At 45.6% G+C, this 22,255-nt stretch overlaps 2 protein-coding genes across 2 annotated transcripts; both read left to right on the forward strand.

The window, feature by feature from the left end:
* Positions 1-1,089: 1,089 nt before the first annotated feature.
* TBCC (tubulin folding cofactor C) lies at positions 1,090-3,803 on the forward strand. The gene has a single exon (XM_042829556.1). It carries the CDS (start codon positions 1,090-1,092, stop codon positions 2,116-2,118), a length of 1,029 nt encoding a protein of 342 aa, XP_042685490.1. The 3' UTR covers positions 2,119-3,803.
* A 7,744-nt stretch (positions 3,804-11,547) lies between these two features.
* PRPH2 (peripherin 2) lies at positions 11,548-19,914 on the forward strand. Its single transcript, XM_042829570.1, has 3 exons — positions 11,548-12,128; positions 14,767-15,013; positions 19,678-19,914. The coding sequence occupies exons 1-3, from the start codon at positions 11,548-11,550 to the stop codon at positions 19,912-19,914; spliced, it is 1,065 nt and encodes a 354-aa protein (XP_042685504.1).
* Positions 19,915-22,255: the final 2,341 nt, after the last annotated feature.

Consider the following 22,255-nt stretch of genomic DNA (forward strand, 5'->3'; position numbering starts at 1 on the left):
ATATGCTCCAGGGCCATAGATTGGCATCCCTTGATTCCTCATTGCAGCAAAAGAAAAAAAAAAAAAATAATAAAAAAAAAATAATAATTTTGTATTTCAGCGTAAGTTCTAACAGCATAGTTGGAATATCTACTCTGGGTTTGTTATGCTTTAGTATGAACGGATAGTTCAGGTTGCATGTTGATTAACCGTTGGCAATTTTGGAATGCAAGAGGAACGCATATGATAGCCGTAGTCCTGGAGCGGGGTTGCACTTACATTCATGTACGTGCACGTGCTTGGTGTTCACTTTCTTTGTAGAAATTACCCCTCCCTGAAGCAGGGACAGAGCCGCTCTCGAGGAGCACATCAGAACGAGCACGGTCACCGCTGCGCGCTGCAGCCAGATGCGCTGCCAGTAGTCCTCACTGCACATCTACCTAAGGCAGCTCTCACACGCGCACACGGCCTCCTGGCCACTGCCACATCCCCGTAGAGGTGTCTGCGTACCTCTCGCACAGCTGCACCGCAAGGACACAGCGACCCACGGGCGCCGCTCTCGCAGTCCCTCACACCCGAGCGCCCTCCTGGAACAAAGCGCAGCGCGCACACCACGGCCGGAGTGCGGCAGCCGCTCTGCAGCGCATCCGCCGTGCCGCCAGCGCATCCACGGCCAGTCCGCTGCGGGAAGGAAGGCCGCGGGAAAGCGTACAAAGCGGCGCAACTGCGGCATCCCGAAGCCATGGCACGAAGCGCCACACAGGCCCGCGCCCCAAGCCCGGGTCCCTCCGGAAGGCGCTCCGGCCCAAAGCGGTCCTCCCTCCTCCCGCCCCTCCCCCGCGGCTCCGACCGCCTGCGAGAAAGGCTTCGAGTGGCCCGAGGGGCCGAGCGCGCGGCCAGCAGAGGGGAGGAGCGGGCACTGCTGCGCGCACGGCGGCTGGAACAGAGCGGGCGGCGACACCCGCCACCCGTTTGGGAAGCCGAGGCCGCACCCCGCGGCGCCTGGCGCCGGCACTCACCCCATCCCGCCGCCCGGCGCCGCCCCTTTAAACCCGCGCAGGCCCCGCCCCTCCCGCCGGCCGCCGCGCCGCGGGCGGGACGGAGCGCAAGATGGAGGCGGCGGGCGAGGAGCGGAGGGCGCCGGCTGCCTTCGTGGCCGCTCTGGGGCCCGAGGCCGGCGGCGCCGCGGTCGCGGTGCTGCCCGAGCGGCTGCAGCGGCGGGAGGCGGAGCGGCAGCGCGGCGTGGCGCGGCAGCGGGAGCTGAAGGAGGCGCAGGCGGTGCCGGAGGAGGGCAGCGAGTTCTTCGCCGCCGCCTTCGGCCGGGAGCGAGAGGCGGTGGCGGCGCTGCTGGCGGCGGGGCGGCCTGAGGAGGCGGCGGCGCGGCTGCAGGGGCTGCAGAAGCTGTTGACCGAGAGCGTGCGCTTCCTGTCTCCCTACGAGGTACGGCAGGGCCAGGAAGCCGTGTCCCGGCTGCAGGCCGACCTGGCGGCTCGGCGGCAACAGCTGCAGCCCAAGAAGAAGTTCGCCTTCCGCAGCCTGAAAAAAGAGGCGGCCCCGGGCGCCGAGCCGCGCCCCGCCGAGCCCGAGGAGTCGGCCGAGCCGCCGGCCCCGGGCAGCGCCGAGGGGGAGCCGGGCGGGCCTCCGCTGTGCGGCTTCAGCCGCGCCGAGGATCGGGAGCTGGAGCTGGGCCCGGAGGAGCTGCTGCAGCGCGACGTGGTGCTGGAGGAGCTGCGCGGCTGCCGGGTGCGGCTTCGCGGCAACCCCAACACGCTGCGGATGCGCGAGTGTCGCGGCTGCACCGTGCTGTGCGGGCCCGTCTCCACCTCCGTGCTGGTGGATGGCTGCAGCGAATGCCAGCTGGTGGTGGCCTGCCAGCAGCTCCGCACGCATCGCACCCGCGGCAGCCGCTTCTACGTGCAGGTGACCAGCAGGGCCGTCATCGAGGACTGCAGCGAGGTGTCCTTTGCGCCCTACGCGTGGAGCTACCCGGGCATCGAGGCGGACTTCGAGTCGTCCGGGCTGGATAGAAACAGAAACAACTGGAACCTGGTGGATGACTTTGACTGGCTGGCGAGCGACAGGCCCTCACCCAACTGGAGCCTCATCCCCGAGCAAGAGCGCGTCAGCTGCTGGGACTGACCGCGAGCGATGGAGCCTGCCGGCAACGTGCTGATCCGCGGGCGGGAGGGCTTCATCCCTACGGGCCGTAAAATGATTGCGGGTGGTGCTTCAGTGGGGAGTTACAGCCTGTGGCTGGTTGCTCTCCTTGAAAAATTTCACTCGGATGTAGTTTACTATTACTAAACTTGCTGCTGTAATCTGTATGTATCGCTGTGGGGTCGGCCAACTGCTGCATTAACTCATTGGTGAATTTCTTTAATTAAAATGGGGCTGGGGGCACCGGTATTCACGTGGCAGCAGTCCTTGATTGGAGCTGCTGTGCTGCTGTCACTTAGCCAGGCAGAATCCGAGCTCCCTGCTAGTGCAAGCTGTAGTCAACTGAAAAGAGGGAATGCCAAATCTGTCCCATTTCTGTGGTGAAGCAATTACAGACTGCTGTTACGGATATGGGGGAGGGAGATATTCAGTGAAGCAGCAAACAGAGGTTTAAAGAGAGGGAGTTTGTACATGGGTACTGTATGTCAGGTGAATCCTGGGCCGCAGTGCGTCTGGGACCCAGGTTCTGCTGTGTGGGTGACAACTGTTAGTCAGACTTCTATTTCAAGGAAAAAAAGGTTAATGAAAATGTAATGTTCTTCTACTGTATTAATGATTGAAATCTATCTCTAGAAGGTAGATAAATACTGAACAACAGCAGTCTCAAAATATGCTAGAGGAAGCTGCTTCTGTAAACAGCAGGAACCCGAATAAGATTAGATTTGTATGGCCTGAGAGGTACACCCATTGTTTGCTGACAGACATGACAAGTTTTCAGGGCAGCAGTGTTCAGACATGTCCCAGTGGTTGGTTTTTCTGCTGGCAGCCAGTGAGCTTTGCTGTGATCATAGCTCACAGCACTGCCATTGCCTATCGTGTGCAGTGCTGACAGAGGGACTTCATAAAAAGTGATAACAAAGCACAGTATTTGGGTTCCAGAATAACAACTTGCATAAAGGCCCTTGGTGCACAGTTACCTCTCAAGTCCCATTTATTCACTCTTGTTCAGTACCAGAAAAAAACTGCATTATGATGGAGGTTTCTTTTTATAATGACCTCTTAACAGTATGAAGGAAATATTACCTTGCCTAAACAGCAGCTCAAAAGTTGTATTTAAGAACTCTGCCTAATATTTATGCTGCCCTATCACTGTATGTGCCTCTAATACTGATTAATCCATCAAAGTCATGTCAGTGCTGTGAGGAGTATTTTGAGTTCTTAACTGTTTTTGGAGCAACAAAGAAACTTAGCCTGTTTTTTCAGTACTTTAATTTAAAGGGAATTAAAAAGGGGTGTTTTTTGTTTTTTATTTTCACAACTTCACCGTTGTTTACTTCTGTTCGTGTACACTTTTTTTTTGAATGAACTGGATTTTGCATTTCAGTTACTTGTTTTGAGTTGTTCCTTCAACATGCATTGACAGCATCATAAAATCATTCAGAGGGAACACCTATACTGTTGCTTTAACATATGCTGGTTTTAATAGCTGCTAAAGGGAGATGATTAGATGCAACTCCGATATATCTTAATTTCAACACACGGATGTACAGAGCCTGGTTAGATAATATTGCTTCCTCACATATGCTGGTAATGACAGACCCATTCTTGGGTCATGATAGCAAGATGTTTGGCCTGTTATAAAAATAAAGCAAAAGCCCACACAAACACCTTTGTTCTGCTAGCCAAAGGCTATAAGCATTTCTGTTTCCTCTCTATGGTGCCGGACAGTGACACATAGAACTGTGGACAGCACCACATGGTTGCTTCCCAGCAGGCTGTGAGACTGCCAGCTCACTGCATACCTGCGCTGGCTGCTGGGAATCACCTCACAGCTTTGTGTGAATAAGTGGTGTAAGTTAGAAACACTACATGCTGAGGTCAGTTTCTGTTGAGAAGAGCTTCCCAGTGACCCTTTCCAAAGGTCAGTGATTGAGATCTCAGTTCACATGTATTTCTTTGCAAAGTGCTTCTGTCAAATCAGAATTACTCTATGTCCTTCAGCAATGTAACTTTACAGCAAATTGCTCCTGGCGATTACTTTCCCTTAAATGTTTATCATTACTTCAGTAATACAAATTTGCTAACTGGATCTTGGTCTCTGGCATGACACGAGATGAGCAAATCCAATTTCAGGCATGAGGATATTCAGTCAGCCAAGTTTTTTAATATATGTTCGTGGTTCTGTGTACCATAAAATATGCACCCAGGTAGTTGAACATCTCTGTGCCCTTTTTAGAAGATAGAATTAACAGAATAATTTTCAGAGGAATATAACAAACTGAAAAGCAAAGTGTGTTAACAGTAACACTTTACGTGAACACAAGTGCTAGAAAAGTTTTGTTGGCATATTCACAGGCTGTGTGAGTGCTGACATAGCAACTTTTGGAAATCTTTTAGTGGAAGAAACAAATAACTGGGCATCACTGCATAGGGAGTGACTTAAAATTACTTCAGGACGTCACAGGCAGCAGCAGGACACCACTGCTGTCCCAGAAGGCGGCCTTACTCCTGGCAGCAGCAGTGCAGAGCCCCTGTTCACTGACCAGTGTGGTGGCCAGCATTCCAAAGACATCTGTAGGTAGGAAAGGACAATTAAACACAGGGCAAGTGAGAGAACAGCCACTGCTAAGGTCCCAAAAGTGCAGTTCATCACTTGATAAGAAATCCATCTTCCAGTAAAATCTAGTGGGATGTGGTAACTCAGATGTACGGATATGTAAAAAGTATTTAAAAGCATGAAAGTAGTACACAGGAAAATATTCATAGAATAGTTACATGTGTAGTAATCCTCGTTAAAATATTTAGTCTGTCAGTAAACCAATTTCTTCTTTCTATGTTGGAAACAATTTCTTTTAGCAATGATGGACTTTAGTGTAACATTTTGGAAATAGTATCTGGGGGATACTTTGGCAAGGTCTAGAGAGTGGGCTTATCTAGACTTTCACTGGAACTACTTACTGAGCAAATACTAAACACTGAATGAGTAAGAGCTGAACCTACAGTGCTTGTAGCTTAGTTGTGTTTACCTTTTGCCTTAACTGCCAAAAGTCATCACAAAAATCACTTCCTGCAATTTTCAGGTTAGTCTGGCTGGTTTACTCCAGAGGACTGATGATACCTTCAGTATATTAGTGATGAAATGCACTCAGTGAGAGTGCCTGGTTTTACCAAGTCAGGAATTCTATGCCATCTTGTCTCTGTGATGGAGCAGCTCATGCATGGTCATATTCGAGCAGTGTGAGGAGACATACCTGGAGCTGTCTGGGCAAGGGTGAGATGGCAAGGGACTCAGCTGCCGCGTTTTCCTCTTGAGGCCTGCTCCTGCAGTACCCGGAGGCAGGGCCAGGCACTGCTGGGGCAACAGATGGCAGGAGCTGTGCCAGTCTGTCGGTGTGCTCCTGGGTCAAGGAGACTCTCAGTGCCGGCCAGCCAGAGCTGCTTTGTGTCCCTGCTAATCGCAGCTTGCAGGGAAGGAGAGTGGCACGCTGCTCCTTGCTTCAGTATAGTAAGCAATGCTGACACAAAGAAAATTGCCTGACAGCCTCTCCTAGGCCAGGAGCCAGCACTGCTTAATGTCTTACCTATTGGAGCTTGCAAGAATCTCCCCAAGGCCTGTGGGGAAAAAGCAGTTGTGTTGAGGAGATACTGCTCAGCCTTGGGTTGTGCAGAGCTGTTTTTGTGGCTGACCAGATAACAATGAATTCAGGCTCACAATCTTGCTATGGGGAGTGTAAAAGCAGCACATCTGCTTTGAAAGCAAACTGATTTCATGCTACTTTGCCCAAAAGGAAGGCACAGGGCCTAAGACGTAATACAAGGAAGAAAATGGAACGCAGAGGAGGTTGTCCCACCAGGTAAGCAGGAATATCAAGAGCTGATTGCTGCCTGCAGTCAGGGCAAACGGCAGCTGCGTTTGTACATTTTCACCTTAGCACCTGCACTGTTCATAATGTGAGACCAGAGCAACATTTTCTCCAGATCTGTAGCTTTAGTTTGTGTTTTACTGTCACCAGAATAAACAAGGCACTTCTTTAGAACCACACGCACACAAGATTACTTTTGCTAGGCTTTATAGGCTGAAAAACAAATGCCTGTTGGGGCCGTGGTTATGAATACATCAAGATAATAAACAGCACAATAAAGCTAGATGTAAATTGCCCCTGAACAGAGGGCTCACTGGCAGAAAAGCAGAAAGTTTCTGAGCAGTACAAAGCACTGAAGCATAGAACAATTTTCCACAGAGAGTTGCAAGAGCAAACAATCTTGCAAAGAAGTTTGTTTGGCTTGTCCTTCAGACATCTGCAAAGCAAGAGTTACTGTGTTATTTCACCACAGCAATCATGCTCAGCTTTTTAAATCTCATGTGTTCATGAACTAAATAAAATAGCTTAAAAGACAGTTCTTCAGCACTGCACAGACCTATGAGTGTTCATATTCCTTGGCATTTTGGGATATAGCACAGACAAATGGTGAGAAAGCTTGACCCTAGGGAAGCAACCGAAAGCTTGGCTGCTGTTTCCAGTGAGGCCAGCAGTGCATCTGGACATCCCATCCTGAGCATGCAGCCAGTGCATTTCTGTCTCTCCCTTGGGTATCATCACCTTGGTGCTCAGCTCTCCCCTCTTACTTCCTCCTCCCCATCTGACCCTCCCCACTTGCAATTGTGGCATTTTTTCTTTTCTGGGTAGGGCTGTCTGATCCACACAAGAAAGCTTATGGTCTGTGCTGTACTGAAAAGCCAGTTCCATCACCTGCAAGGAAAAAATCTGTACCGCTTGTGGAATTTCAACATTTGTATTCACAACCTGATCCAATTTGTCTGATTGATTTCAGGTTCCATCTGTTTTGCTGAGATGTTTTCCAGCAGTGACTACTGTGAGTCTTTTGTAAGCTTCTTCCAATTTCCCACATATTTCCCTCCTGTTTCTGCAAGTACAAATATTGATTCATGACTCATTCTTTAGCAGTCAACCCTATGCTTTAAGCATTACAGTAATACAAGTAAACACTCATAACGAGCACCTCATGGTTCAACGACAGACCGTGCTTCCCAACACACTACCCACGCTGTGGATAAAGGATGGGTGAAGTGCCAGGAACTGTTCCTAGTAAATCTGTACTGAAGATCCATAGTACACCTGGTACATCACATTGCCCTTCAGGACATACAGCAGCCACAGCACTGAATTCAGCCACACACCTCTGTTCCCAGCCTCAAGACCCAAGGGCACTTTATGTGGCATGCATACAGCAGGCTACCCAGTTGCTTGTATGCACAAGAGGAAAAGTCACAAACCAGGCTTTTTCTGCCAGTTATTTATACAACGTGGTACAGCCATTGCAGTTGTCCTTCAACACTGCAACAATCAGAAAGATCAGCAGAGTGGAATGTCAATGCAAAAGATACAATAACAAAGGGACTAGCACAGATAGAAAGGCATTACAAAGGCAAAGCACTCACCTGTCTCCGAAGATCTGATTTCACAGGAAAAATTTGACAGGGAAAGATGCTCAGAAAGAGATCCTTCCCTAGTGACAGTCAGCCCTTACATAGGGGTCTAAGAGAGCTGCAGCCAGGTTCCACCCCTTGCAGTCACACAGAATTGAATTGCCTTCACCTGTGCTCCCAGGACTGACCCGGTCCTTTCCCCAGGTGATCAATCATTGGTTCAGGCCATGACTCAACAGTTGCCATACACACACATTGCACAGTTACAAATTCAAGCAAAACCACTAACTACAGCACATAAATACATTTCTTACCTCCACAGTGACCTCCTATGATATTTGAAACAGATGTCCTCACTCTTGTGGTCACACCATCATGGAAAAAGAAGAAAGACAACAATCAAGAGACAAGAAAGCCATTCATTGTGCATCACAGAGCAGAAAGAAACAGATTAAGCCAGGAGGTTTTTGTTTTGTTTTGTTTTTTAAACCAACTAAAAGCACTTCCATAATTTGGACACAGATTGCACCTGTATAAAGGGAATTTGTTTTTTAACAGCCTTATTCATGAAGACTTTGTCAGGAGCATGGTAGGAACAGGCCTGGGCAGCATCTATATAGCAGATACTGGATTTAATGATCTGTCTTACGTTTTCCTCTCTCCCAATATTGACTGGTAATTTTCTGAGTGATGCTTATGTTAACAGGCACAGCTTTTTGCAAAAGTACCAATATTGTATTGTTACCCATAGAAATCAAAATTTTGTAACAGTATTTTGAATTTGACCACTTTTGTGGAGATTCCTAGCAGATCAATAATCATTTGAACATTTTATTCTAACATTTTTTCCCTCTAGAATAGCAAGTCTGATATGCAGCCTATGAGGAGACCACTAGCTTGCACATCCTTGTGCAATTAGCTTTAGTCTGCTTTGTATCATTTTCAAGATTTTTCCAGGTGAACTACCTGGCAGGAAATTCACCCAATTAATGGTCAGTCTGAACCAAGATAAAGGTTTTTAATAAGAGCAGAGAGCAGGTAAAAATAGTTTTCTTTGCTGTAATGCCCACCCCACAAAACACTTCTTAATGATCCCCCTCCCATCACTTTCCCCTTTCCTATGTTACTGTGCTGCAGCCAGCCCTCATCAGTTTGAAGCTCACATGTTGTTTGTTACCTCCATCTGGAATGAACTGGAAACGTAATTTCCCTACTTCTTAATTGTTAGCTTCATTTTTTGAAGGGAGTATAGCACAAAATTTACTGGTACCAATCCCCTTTAAAGCTTGCAAGCATGGTGATTTGATAAATAGGAGGTTTTGACTACCCTGAGCTTCTAGCTGGTATTGAACTCTTGACACTACCTAAATAAACAGCAAATTTCCAAATCGTTGTTCTGATAACTGTAAAGGAGTCACCTGAAGTCATAGAGCTCCTGAGCATCAGGTTAATCTGGGAACATCTCCCAGAAAGCATGAACCATTTGGGAGCAGCTTATTACAATTCCTTCTGTTGCCTTCATGTAAGGAGAGGGCTAAGACAGTAAATCTGGAGATACCAATGAGCCTTGAAGCGTATTGTTTGGGAACTGTTGAGTCACAGCCTGAACAACTGAAGGCAATTCAGCTATGTGACTGGAAAGCATGGAGCCTGGCTGTATCTCTCTTAGACATCACTTAAAGGCTGACTGCCACTGGGGAAGGATCTCTGCTTGGAGATCCCTCCCTTGTGGAGTTTTTCCCCTCGAGCCTTGATCTTTGGAAATTAGTGATCATTCTTTCCCTGTTTGTCCCTTTGCCATTTCACTCCTGTATCACCTTTCCACTGCACTAATCTTTCCAACTGTAGCACATATGCTACATGTTCTATTTTACCACTCCTGAATTAATAGCAAACAGCACAGTGTATAAAATTGAATTACCTCAGATTTATTGAGGGCACCTGAGTGTTAAATTATTAAGGTAGCAGGTGTTCAGCTTTATCTATGCTCCTGAATGTTGAGAACTTCTCGGAAGCTGCAGTGACATCAGGCTTACAGCTGCTATGGCAAGTTTACTATTTCTCATCTTATCAATTGCATTGCAGAATGTATTTCACCATATACCCTGTGATTCATAGACCTGATAAAAATTATTTTTCACTTACCACAGTTTTACTTCGTCAGCACTGACAGGAAAGGAAAGAAAAATTAGTTTCATGTATGTAGGATCGACTTCAGGCTGTCAGATAAATGCAGCCTCCAAAGTACCCTGTCCTGAGCCCTGACGAAGTTAGTGAAATGTAGCAGCGTGCACTGCATTGGTATGGGATAGAATTACTGTGGTTGGTAAAGATTTCTAAGATCATTTAGTCTGACCATCCACCTACCACCAGTATTGCCCCTTAAACCCTAAGTATGGCCCTAAGTACCTCATCTCCACTTTTCTTGAATGCCTCCAGGGACAGTGACTCCGTCCACCTACTGGGCAGCCTGAGCCAGTGTCTGACCACTCTTTTGGAGAAGAAACTTTTCCTAGTATTCAACCTGAACATCCCATGGAACAACTTAAAGCCATTCCCTCTTGTCCTATTGCTAGCCACTCAGGAGAAGAGGCCAATGCCAAGAAGCCAGGAGAGATGTTATTTCAGAGCTACAGCTTACTGCACAGAAGTGCTTAACAGACTCTCCCAAGAAACAGCCCTCTACTCTCACCATACAGCAAGTAGAGAACAGCCCCGATGGGCATTTTCCTTCCTCCACCCCCCTGGCACGCTCACCCCTTGCCTGCAAGGGCAGTGGCAATGCAAACAGCCTGCTCTAAGAAAACCCCTGTTACCATCTGCGCTCCCATCTAGATGGGGAGGAACATCAGAAAAATCTGCAGCTTTATGTTCTTCATCACCACTCACACAACTTCCCAGGGTCTAAGGCAGCAACCGAGTAATGCACGTTGTCCCATGTAGCAGCAGGCTACAACAAATACTGGCTTTGGAGCACTGCACTCTTCTGCTCCCCTTCCTCCCAAGCAGACCCTGTGCTGGCAGTAGGTGCCCTCACCGAGCCCTGGAGCTGCCCCAGCACCCCACACCCTCACCCACCTCTCCAGCTTGCAGCCTAACAGGGCCAGGTTTTTCCTTGCTTGAGTGCATTTTTCCCTGCTGCAAAGCTTCTGCAAGCAGGGTATAGGGTTATTTATTGTGTTTCTCTTAACTTTTCCTTTCGCCTTCCCTCTCATTAAAGCCTGGAGATTGTACAGAGCCTGAAAGTAAATAGAAAATGCCAGGTGTGGGTTTTTTAGGTCACTATAAACGACATGCTTAGCTGCTTTCAGAACGAATAAGCCATGGGATGTCATCTGGGGTAAACAGGGGAGGCTGAGGACTGGAAAGATGTTGGTATGAATAAATTGGGGTCGCACAGAGGAACGGCACTTATGCATTCAAGCAGCTGCTTTTATCTCCATGCTCTCTTCCCTTTTCCTCAAAGCATCCGTATTCTGCCAGTAACAAAGATCTTTTTATGTCGCTGAGTTTTCACATTCTGCCAAGCAGCCTATCATAAGAAAGCCCAAATCTACTAAACAGTAAAATGAGGGATTATTTCCACTCATCTGTTGACAGACATTTCTCCAAATTGGATCAAATGATTAAAGGTATTAGGATGACGTCTTGCAGATCCAGATCAAATCATTTGAAACCTTGAGACTGTCTCTCCTTTGCTTGGAAGGAACCACCAGAAATAGTTGTAGGTGCTAATTGCCCATTATTCTTACTCATGTGAATCTGTGAATTTGGACCTTTGAATATCTACTTGCTTGAACCCACGCGTGGGGAGCTCAAGATGGAAGGACTGTGCAGCACTTCACTTTGGGCTGCGTCGGCCGGAGCTTTTCTAAACGCCTGAATGGTTCTTTCTCGAATCGCTTACACGGAGAAGAGGGGTTCAGGCTGCAAAAGCTTTCAGCGTCTCACATATTGCGACGATGGCACTGCTGAAAGTCAAATTCAACCAGAAGAAACGGGTAAAACTAGCCCAGGGACTATGGCTCATGAACTGGTTTTCAGTGTTTGCTGGAATCATTGTTTTTAGCATGGGGTTGTTCCTCAAAATTGAGCTCCGGAAGCGAAGTGAAGTGATGGACAATTCTGAAAGCCATTTTGTGCCCAATTCTTTGATATTGATGGGTATATTATCCTGCGCCTTCAATGGTTTTGCTGGCAAAATTTGTTACGATTCTCTGGATCCCGCTAAATTTGCCAAGTGGAAGCCTTTGCTGAAACCTTACCTGGCACTATGTTTCTTCTTCAACATACTCCTCTTCTTGGTCGCTCTGATCTGCTTTCTCATGCGGGGCTCCCTGGAGAGCACGCTGGCTCAGGGGCTGAAGAACAGCATGAAGTTCTACCGGGACACAGACACCCCTGGAAGATGCTTCATGAAGAAGACAATTGACATGCTCCAAATCGAGTTCAAGTGCTGTGGGAACAATGGCTTCAAAGACTGGTTTGAAATTCAGTGGATCAGCAACAGATACCTGGACTTCAGCTCCAAAGAAGTGAAAGAGTAAGTGATTTAGCGGGGTTTGTATTGCATAGTATCATTATTTGGTCAATGCTATGCTGGAGAAGCATGCACCAAAACAGATGCTGACTGGATTTTTTTTTGTATAAAATGCTTTTTTTAATCCGTACTTGCTTTAATAAGGATGTCAAATATTCTACTAGGTTAGTTTCTCATCTGCCAAATTCCTCGAACATTATACAGAATGTAAAACATAAAGCAGAGAAATACAGTTCCTGCTCTTACATGCTGCAATGTAAACAGGCTTCCAAAATATTCTTCTGTATCTTTTACATCTTTATAACTCCTTACGTGGAGCCTATTCCCGAAATCTAGTGTACGACTAACAGCAAAATAGCAGAACCCCAATGTATGAAAAGGAGATTTCTGTGAGACCTACGTTCCTGTTCAGAGGCTTCCAGATAGACACGGTCAGTGCCACTTTTAGAATTCCACCCTAGATATTGGTAGTTAATCTTTAAGAAACAAGCAGAAACACTTTAGTAATAACCCATATGTTTTATATCCTTTAGATTTAGAATTTCATTTTAAAATTCACTCACTTCACTGAAGCTGATTGCTTCAGCTCCGAGACAATTCAGAGCTGTCAGCATCGGTTAACATTCCCTGTTTTACATATTATCTCTTATAGGAGTTGGACTCAATGATCCTTATGCCTTCCAACTCAAGATACTCTATCATTCTATAGTCAGGTGCATTTTATGTTCTCTCTCGCATACAAACACATTCAAAATCTATACTAGTGCTTAATTTTTTAAACCTGATAAGAAAATATTGCTATCTTCCTCTTTGCAAAGCAGAGCATGTTGTTGAGCAGAAACACCGTAGTGGCACTAATGTCAGTGTAAAAAGAGGTATTAATCTCAAAATAAGTTTAGGTATATCAGCACACGTAAAAAATAAAGCTAACAAGCTTTTGAAACGAAGAGGTGAATTCTTTGGGAATGTCACTCATTAAGTGGGGCACTTTGTGGTTGCACAGAGGGGCCTTCTGCCTTTGAGATATCCTGCATATGTTAAAAATGCCTGAAGTAATCTTGAAAAAAGCTTTATGTACCTCATGGGATCCATGCTTGACTGTGTAAATGCGATTTCATTTGTGTGCCTCTGCTTATTGCTTTGCCAAGCTGGGTGGTCTGCTTATTTTTACAATTCTCAACCAGGACAATATAGTGAAAACTCCTCCAGGGACAACCTATTGCACTGCAGGGTTAGAACAGATACATTCACTATTTAATAAAGGAGTATTTGCGTTGTGATGGTATGCCCATGGGTATAAATAACTTCTTAAAAGTGTAATAAGTTCACCTTGCCAGCATTATACGGAGATTTGAGAGCTGTATCTTAATCCAGCAGCAGTGGAAGGGCAAAGCACGGAGGGAAAACGAGGTTACACTGCCCTTAATAAATTATGTCTTATTTGGGACTGAGAGAAATGGCAGTTTCTTTGTGCTGCTGAAAAAGGAAATAGAGCATTAAAAATCAATCCACAAGTGGTTGTTAATGAGGGAAATCAGGGTTTGAACTACACAGTGAGGCAAGATCTCTGCTCACGTTCCTGGTGGGGGTGTTCTGGCCCCTCTCAGGTCAGTAGCAACGATCCCCTTGATTCCAGGGAAGTCTATCCTCTGCAAAGCAATTTTCGTATAATTCATAGAATGAAGGCCTGATCCAATCTCTCTGACACTGGTGGAGTAGGAATTAGACCCAAATCAAACATCTGCAGATAAAACCTGCATTTGGCATTTAAATGTATTTAGGTCATGACTGCAAAGTGGTATTTTGCCTTACTGGCCTTTTGCCATCATCTCCCTCCACAACACAACTTTAAAAAATTCGTATTAAAAGCTACAAGTGACTCTCAGATCTTTTTCACCTTTCTAGATCAGTGGGGCTCTCCATTCTGTACCATTTTCTTAGTGAGATGATATTTATTAGAGTTGCAGTGTTCTTATAGTTTTCTCCTGTAGTCTTGGTGGAACTACTCTCAGCCTAAACATCTCACGTCTAAACAGCTCAAGAAGGCACCAGACTAAAAGGCTATTTATTGGGAGCAACCATGGTCTCAAATGAATTACAGTTGGGAAGCCCTTGCAAAGACTTCATGAATTCAACACCTTATAGCTGAAGTACATTTCATGTTTTCAATACTGGCTACTTCTGTGGCCAGGAATAAATGCATAGCCCCTTCCTGGAGCTACATCACAAAGCAGATACTAGATTTGCTGGACCAGTGGTCTAGCTGGATATGGTGAGTTGTTGTGGGTCCCTTTCCAAGGTCACTTCCAGTAGTCTTTCCACCCTATCTATGCTGTGATCACTCTTTTTCTGAATGCCTTTCATGAATTTTCTATTTTTCTTAAAAGTTTAAATTCTTTGAAGGCGCTACCTCAGAGGACGTATGTCTATACCAAAGAGTTAAATATAGAGTCAGTGTAGCCTTGACCAAAACCACCTGAGGGGAATGGTGCTGAGTAAACAGGAGATGTGGAGAAATTGCACATCCAGGAAGCATTGTGGAAAATCTTCATTGCCTCACTTCCTTTTCTCATTCGCTTTGGTGTTTCTTTACATGTACAAGTGTGTATTGATGCTTCCTTCTGCCCTTGCCTGCATGCAGTCGAATCAAAAGCAATGTGGATGGACGGTACCTGGTTGATGGTGTCCCCTTCAGCTGCTGCAACCCCAGCTCCCCAAGGCCCTGCATCCAGTACCAGGTCACCAACAACTCGGCTCACTACAGCTATGACTACCAGACGGAGGAGCTCAACCTCTGGGGCCGTGGCTGCCGGGAGGCCCTCCTGCACTACTACAGCAGCATGATGAGCTCCATGGGTGCTGTCGTCCTCCTCGTCTGGCTTTTTGAGGTAATCTGTCAGCATGGTAATGCTCACCCCTAAAAATTTGCTTAAAATATATCAATCATCCACCATCATTCTATGGCCAGGAAATCATAGAAGGTCCCAGGCTTGAGATGGAAAGCCCAGGAAGGGCTGAGGTTACTCCAAAGTAAGTCCCATCAGGGCCTTGAATGTCCCCACAACCAGGAGAACAAGCAGACCAGCTTTGGGCCTGATGCAGAGCACTGGGTGGGGAGTGTGAGAGCTCAGTTCTCCAGGAGCATTACTTCTACCTGTGTCACACCCTAATGGGGAATAGAAAGTGCTCAGAGCAGTGTACCAGAGCGAGATGGCAGAAAGTTGTGGGGTATAAAGTGGAATGAAGTGTTTTATGTGATGATAAAAATAAAACCTGGAGCCATGTGCAGTGTCCAGCTTCAGATCAGCATTTGGTTTAAGGTTCTCCATCAGCTTTGTCAACCTTTTTGGTCACAAGATGGAATTTCGGCAAAGCAGGCAGATAAGTTTTGGTTTGGTCTGCTATCAAGAACCTCAGCGTGTGTGCAAACTGGTGCTGACATGGTCACCATCACCTGAAGTGCAGCTTTGTTGTTAAAATATTGTTCGTTTGATGTGAGAAAAACACATCCCTCTGCCCTTCACAGGCAGACAATTTTCTCACTGAGGTGTTTAATCAGAGCTAATGTGAAGGCTGTGTGAGCTGGAAGAGACATGGGGGCAGGCACGAGTGCTGGGAGCTGCTGCCCAATGACATCGGCTGTCTCGAATGGTTGGGCTGGCTTTTTCAAAATGCAGATGAACATAAATGAAAAGAAGCACTGCGTTGTGATGCAGGTGTTGGTTTACAGCCTTCCAAGCAAACACTTCTCCTAATATCCTGTGAGGGGTAAGAAAACCATCACATAGTTACTTCGTGTTTTGTTGTAAGAAAAAGCACTATGCACGTGTGAGAAATGTGCTGTCTGCCTGTAGCACCATTATTCTGGTCAGAAAGCAGAGAGAAGGCTTGCAGCATGTGTCTCAGAACAGACACAAAGGCTGAGTCCTTGAGGAGAGGGCAGCTCTGCTGTACATGAAATTCAAGAGATCCAAAACTCAGGCGTTGAATTGCACAAAAATGCTGTGAAAAAACCATGAGCAGGAGTCTGTAATATAACTCTGCTGCTTTCTGGGAGAGCAGTGATGATGATAATGTTAATAGCAGCAATAAAAATACTGCATTTTATTTCTAACTTTTCAAATTATACACTGGCAGTGTTTTCAACCTGTGGAATAATGAGGAATTTGATCTTCTCTTCTTTTTCCTTCGTCTTTTTTGAAATAAAAGGTGGGATTTTTTTCAGGTAGTCAGAGGACTCTCCAGGCAAAGCTTTAGGGAACTCTCGCCTGCACTCACAAGCCTGGGTTCTATTAATTGTCCTTCTGGGTATTTATGACTTGCCTGATATTCCATAATAACAAAGCCATATCCGGGTCTCAAACTTTCTCTGCTGTTTAGAGGAACTTTGAAGGGAGGAAGCAAAGCAGGAAGCAGAGACCTCTCTTGGAACACAATCACTTTCTTTAAATTGCAATCAGGGTAGGAAATGGTTCTGTGCTGAGCTGCAGTGCAGCAGAGACCCAGGGCTCTTGGCAAAGGCTGGGCTTCAGCCTCACGAGGGTGTGACACAGAGAGAACAGGCCTAAGGGACCCTGCCAGTGGGGCCAGAAGGACCAGGGGGTGGGAAGTGTGGCAGGACCCCAGAGAGATGTCCTCATGGATGTTACTGGCACGATGAGATGCCAGAGCACCACCATAAGTTCAGCTTGGGTGTCAAGTTTCTATACAAACCTACTATGAAGTATTCAGACCTCTATTTGAAAAAAATGCAGCCTGTCATATTTGCTGGAAGTGTATAATGATCTGTATTCTGCTTGTACTAGCAAAGCTGTAGTATTCCCTGGAGTGACGGTCAGTCATGAGGGTGACAAAAAAAGATCACAGTGTGCCCTGGCTAAGCCGCCTCAGGCTAAAACCTGGCAAACAGATGGGCTTGGCTGCAGAAGGTCAAGCAGAGCAAGCTCAGCCATCTTAGTGACTTCCTCAGCCAGAAAGAGGAAACTAGGGGGTTGAAGAGTGCATTTCAAAAGCAAGGATGGGAAGCTGGCTCCCCACGCAGTTTGTCTGTTAGCCAGGGCAAATCATCACTCTGCAAAACTGGGCTAGCTTTGTGATGCCCTTCTCTTCTGAATTGTGATTAAGCACAGATTTACAACTCAGAGCTTCACAAACTGAGTGGGGTTAGCAGGAACCTCTGAAGGTCATCTGTTCCAAGCCTCCTGCTCAAGCAGGGCCCCCTACAACAGCTTTACCATGACCTTGCCCTGGAGGCTTCTGAAAATCTCCAAAGATTGAGACTCCACAGCCTCTCTAGCTGTGCCCATGCGTAGTCATCCTCATGTTAAAATAGCTTTTCCTGATGTTCCAATTTGTGCCCGTTGCCATTTATCCTGTCACTGAGCACCAGCGAAAAGAGCCAAGCTCCATCTCTGCACCCTCCCTTCAGGTATTTGTACACATGGATAAGATCCCTCTGAATCTTCAGTTCAGGCTGAGCAGGCCCAGTTCTCTCAGCCCTTCCTCACAGGAGAGGTGCTCCAGTCCCTCAGTCATCTTCATGGCCCTACACTGGACTCTCTCCAGTCCATGTCTCTCCTGCACGGGGAAGCCCAGAACTGGACCCAGAACTCCAGACAAGGCCTTACCAGTGCTTGGGAGAGGGGAAAAAATCACTTCCATCAACACGTTGACAACACTTTCCTAAAGCAGCCCATGGTACCATTAGCTTTCCTTGCCACAAGGACACATTGCTGACCAATGTTCAACTCAGTGTCCAGCAGGACTCCAAGGTCATTTTCTGCAGAGCTGCTTTCCAAAAGGCAGATTGCCAGCCTGTACTGATGCCTGGGGTTGTTCCTTCCCAGGTTCAGGACTCTGCACTTGAAGCTGCACTTGAACTTCAAACTTGCTGAGGTTCCCATCCGTCCATTTCTTCAGACTGTCGTGATCTCTTAAAGTATTTCTATACACTTAGGCCAATTCAAAGTATCTCTACAAAGCTGAAGTGTGATGAAGCATTAACATACATTTCTGTATTAACAGAGAAGTCCAGCTGCCATTCATAATTTCTCTGAGAATGAGCATTGTGTGCTGCTCTAAGTGTCCTGGCCAGGGCTCAAAAATGGAAAGAGATGGGGCTATTGAAAAGCTATCTGCACTGGAGGTTCAGAATAAATAATTTACAACATAAATTACTTCAGTAAAACTGAATGTGGGAAAAGGGTTCAGCAGATAGTTGTTTCTAACTTCCTGGACCCTCTTCTCATCCAGCAGAGAAGGCAGGTTCAGATCAGAAGTGGCAAGAGCTGAAGAACTTAGGACTGCTTTTAGCAAGCCTCTTAAACCTGGGGACTCAAAATATTTCTGAGTTTGACTTTTAAGAAAAGGAAGTCTTAAACTGAGAGAAAATGTCATAGAATCTCACTTGCAGGCAGGTCTGCCAGTCCCTTCAACGTAAGCAGTTTCTTTTTTAAAGCAAGACCATATTTAGTGACTAATTTCTCTCCAGGAAGCCTAAGAGTATGATTAATTACACTGCCAAGTAGTGGGACTCAGTAAATCAGTCACAAGAGAAAGCTACTGCTGACATACAGTGAGGAGGCACAGGTAGAGAACAACACAGAAACCACCTTTGAAGTCCAGTCCTGTTAATATATTAATCTTCACCTGCAACAACCTTTGATATGAAAGTTATTAATCCCATTACTGACAGCAGGAAAAATGGGGCTCAGAGTGAAAGGAAGATTCCAGACACTTAAAATCCTACAACTAGTATGATGTAATTTATCACTTCTTGTGGCCTTTATAGAAGCGTGCTACAACCGATTTACACCACTGTGGTATTAGGTAGATTCAGAACAAAGTAGGACTGTCTCCAGATTCAGATCTATGAGAACCTTTTTTGAGGACCAAGGAATCAAGGAGGTTGCATTCCTATGTTAGACAGGATGAGACGTTGCTTTTGGAGATTGAAGTACTTGATGAAATTTGTTTGTTTGGCTGAAGCCTTCCCCTTTATGGCCTTGGGTGACGACAGAAAAATATAAACATCTGAAAATGCTGATGGTTGCTTTTGTCTTCCACAAGTTTGGAGATGCTGATCATACAGAGCCAGCACAACCAGGATAAGAAGGTTAAGGAATAGTCCACAGAAGCACAGGCTTGACCAGTCCTGTGTTTTAAAGGAGTCCAAAAGCCAGATGTGAATTTTACAATTAGCCATGTTATGGGTCAGAATCCCAGACTGGCTACCTGACACAGTTTGCAAGTGTTCTCCATCTTCATCTTTACATAGAGGATGTTGCTGCATCCTGACCACTTTCTCAGCCAGTCCATCAAGCTGGCTCTTTTTAGCACTTTCTTTCTGTATTTCGCAGATTTCACAGCCATATTTCACACTTTTTCTCATAAGCACCACACAGCTGGAATCAGATTGCTCTCAACAGTGATAGGAAACTGGCAGCTTTAGCAGGGTGAGCGCTGTTCTGCTGATAGCAGAGGTCAGCAAAGACACAAACAGGGATAGGAAGCTTTTCCTGACTGTCCCTCTCTTTTCCATTGCATGGCGCAGATGTCTGTGATGGTTGGCTTGCGTCTTTTGCACACCTCTCTGGAAAGCATCACAAATCCTGAAGACCCTGAGTGTGAAAGTGAAGGGTGGATTCTGGAGAACAGCCTGAAAGACACTCTGAAGTCTGCATTGGAGAGCTTGAAAAAGATTGGTAAGTTCAATCAGGTGGAAGCAGGTGCCGAAGGGGCTGAAGGAGAAGAAGCTGGGAAGACTCCAGCCATCACAACAGTCAGTTGAGCTTCTAAATGATGTGAACTCTGATCAAAGAGGAATGAAAAAACTGAGGATTGTGAATACCTACTTTTTAAAAGCTATGTATCAACCATCAGAATACACATTTCTACACATGCTATTTTTTATTATTATTATGCATATATACGGAAGGTTACAGCATAGTGCACCTTGGGATAATGCATTTATCCACTCACTGAGTACACCATATTCATTGCTTCTGGGGGAAAATGACTCCACTAGGACTTTCAATACTCACACGTTCCCTTACCAGGGACTGCTAGCATTAAAAAGAAATCATAATAATTGTTGGCATCACACCGTTCCATTCCATCTTATTCTGAAATTAAAAGTGGAATCTGAAATGTTAGCATTTTTTCTCAAGTTGGCTTACCATCATACTTAATGTACGTTAACCTAGAAAGACAAATGTCTTGGTTTTCTGGAGAGTAATGTATTAAATTCAAAGGAAGAATAACTTCCAGAACTGTATATAATAACTTAGTGTTTTGACAAACCTCTCCTATAATGTGTTTTTTTTTGTTAATGTGCTAAGCAATGGTATTTCCTGCTGTATTTTTAAGATGTGCTTAATAGAACAAAACAAAAAGTTATTCTGAGAACTTAAGTACTAAACAAAAATTGTAACTTAAAGAACAGAGCAAGCACGAAAAGAACACCAAGGTAAGATTTATGGGTTTTGTTCTTGGTTTTTTTTTTGTATATCAGTATATTCAGTATATCCTGAATGAACGCACTGTAGACTTAAGCTTCACCTTGTACTCAAACAAGCAGAAGTTTAGAAGATTCCTCTTGTAGTGGGTGGAATCAGTGCTATGAGCATGTGCCAGTCATGGCTATTCTGGATGTTTATAAATACATAATCTCATAGCTTTCTCCATGGCATTCAAGCCCAACTACTTTTAAATTTAAAATTAAAAGAAAAAAAAAGAAAAAAAGGAAAAAAGGAAAAAAGGAAAAAAAAAAAAAGAAAGGATTCTTAGAAAAAAGACTTTGAATGTTTTCCAGTGTCCTAGCAAATGGATTCCATTCATTGGTAAGTAAATCACGCCTCAAACTTTGAGGCTGGAGAAATGTAAGTTTAAATCTGCCCCCAGCTTGCAAGCTTTACAACACTTATTTTTCTTCATCAGTACCTTACAAGTCAAAGGGAAGGCACATTTTGCACGTGCTGCCCGTCTCTAAACATTGGTCATAGCTGGAGGACCCCTTTTTAGTACATAAAGTTGCAATAACCATGGGAAGCTTGCTGTGGTATGCATCCTCCAGTGAAGAAGCAGAGCATCATCTTGAGTCTTCCTGCTGCTGCCAGATAAGTTCAGCTAAAGGGAAAGAAACCAGAGAGAGCAAACACTAACCTTCCTGTTCCACACACCACTATCAGCTAAGAGACAGATCCACACTTAGGTTTTGCTCTGCTGTGCAAAACTTCTACTCTTCTGTGGTGCACCTCGTGGAGTTTTCTCAGCAGGTCCTGTCCATCTGGCTGGTGGCCATTCTCCAAACGAGCCACGTTCATGGCTGCCTAATCACTGCACAGCTCGTTGGGTTTCATTCTCAGTCGCTTGTGCTCTCATTCCAGCATCCCTGCAGAACCACAGCTCCTCTGGCTTTTGTTCAGAGTGATAAGCAGCTCCTCCTAGATGGGCAGACCAGTCTGTGACAGGACAGGTAGGAATGTGTCCGTGCATCAAGCCAGTGTCTACGTCCCAGTGGCCAAACTGTTTCAGGCCACCTGCACACAAGGCTTGATTTTGACAGGTATTTATGGCACCCTTTCATTTTTTTTTAAAGCTGATGACAGCTTTAACCTTTAGTTACAATAAAGAAGAAAAAAAGCAAAGCCAACTCTGCAGTACACACAAGAGCAACCGGAAAGAGGGGACCAAGTTAAAAGCCAACTTGCTATTCACCACAGCCTATCGTTGATTGCTTTGCTGAGGGAAACTGCACAGCAGAATTGTTGGGTAGAGCAGAGCAGATGCTTTCTTCTCAGTGAGAAATCCATACAACCAGCTGTTCGTCTCAGCTGGCCCGTGAGAGAAGAACAAGGCTTCAAATGGCATGTGACGTAGCCCCATTTGTCAGAGAAGAGCTTTTTGGAGGAAACACATTATGACTAGGGGCTGCATTACAAGGATTACAGTTTTTCCTTGTGAAGCTTCAGTGTGCTGTGATCCACACAGGTTTTTTGGCCAGACATCAGTTTTTACAAAGAGATCTAGATCTACTGCTGTCTTAGCAATTTGGTATAGGATGTTCCTTTAGACAAGACTCTGCAGTTGTTTGTGGTCTCTATTCTATTCAGTTTGTTGCTAGGGAGACA

The sequence above is a fragment of the Centrocercus urophasianus genome, unplaced genomic scaffold (genome assembly GCF_019232065.1).
Source record: "Centrocercus urophasianus isolate 14NV4802_14NV808 unplaced genomic scaffold, USGS_Curo_1.0 seq_10, whole genome shotgun sequence".
Taxonomy (NCBI): Eukaryota; Metazoa; Chordata; class Aves; order Galliformes; family Phasianidae; genus Centrocercus; species Centrocercus urophasianus.

Excerpts from the sequence above, each read along its gene's own strand:
- TBCC (XM_042829556.1), top strand. The coding sequence starts at position 1,090 with ATGGAGGCGGCGGGCGAGGAGCGGAGGGCGCCGGCTGCCTTCGTGGCC.
- PRPH2 (XM_042829570.1), top strand. The coding sequence starts at position 11,548 with ATGGCACTGCTGAAAGTCAAATTCAACCAGAAGAAACGGGTAAAACTA. Across the intron at positions 12,129-14,766 it reads AGCTCCAAAGAAGTGAAAGA|TCGAATCAAAAGCAATGTGG; the intron begins GTAAGTGATTTA and ends GCCTGCATGCAG. Across the intron at positions 15,014-19,677 it reads TCCTCGTCTGGCTTTTTGAG|ATGTCTGTGATGGTTGGCTT; the intron begins GTAATCTGTCAG and ends TGCATGGCGCAG.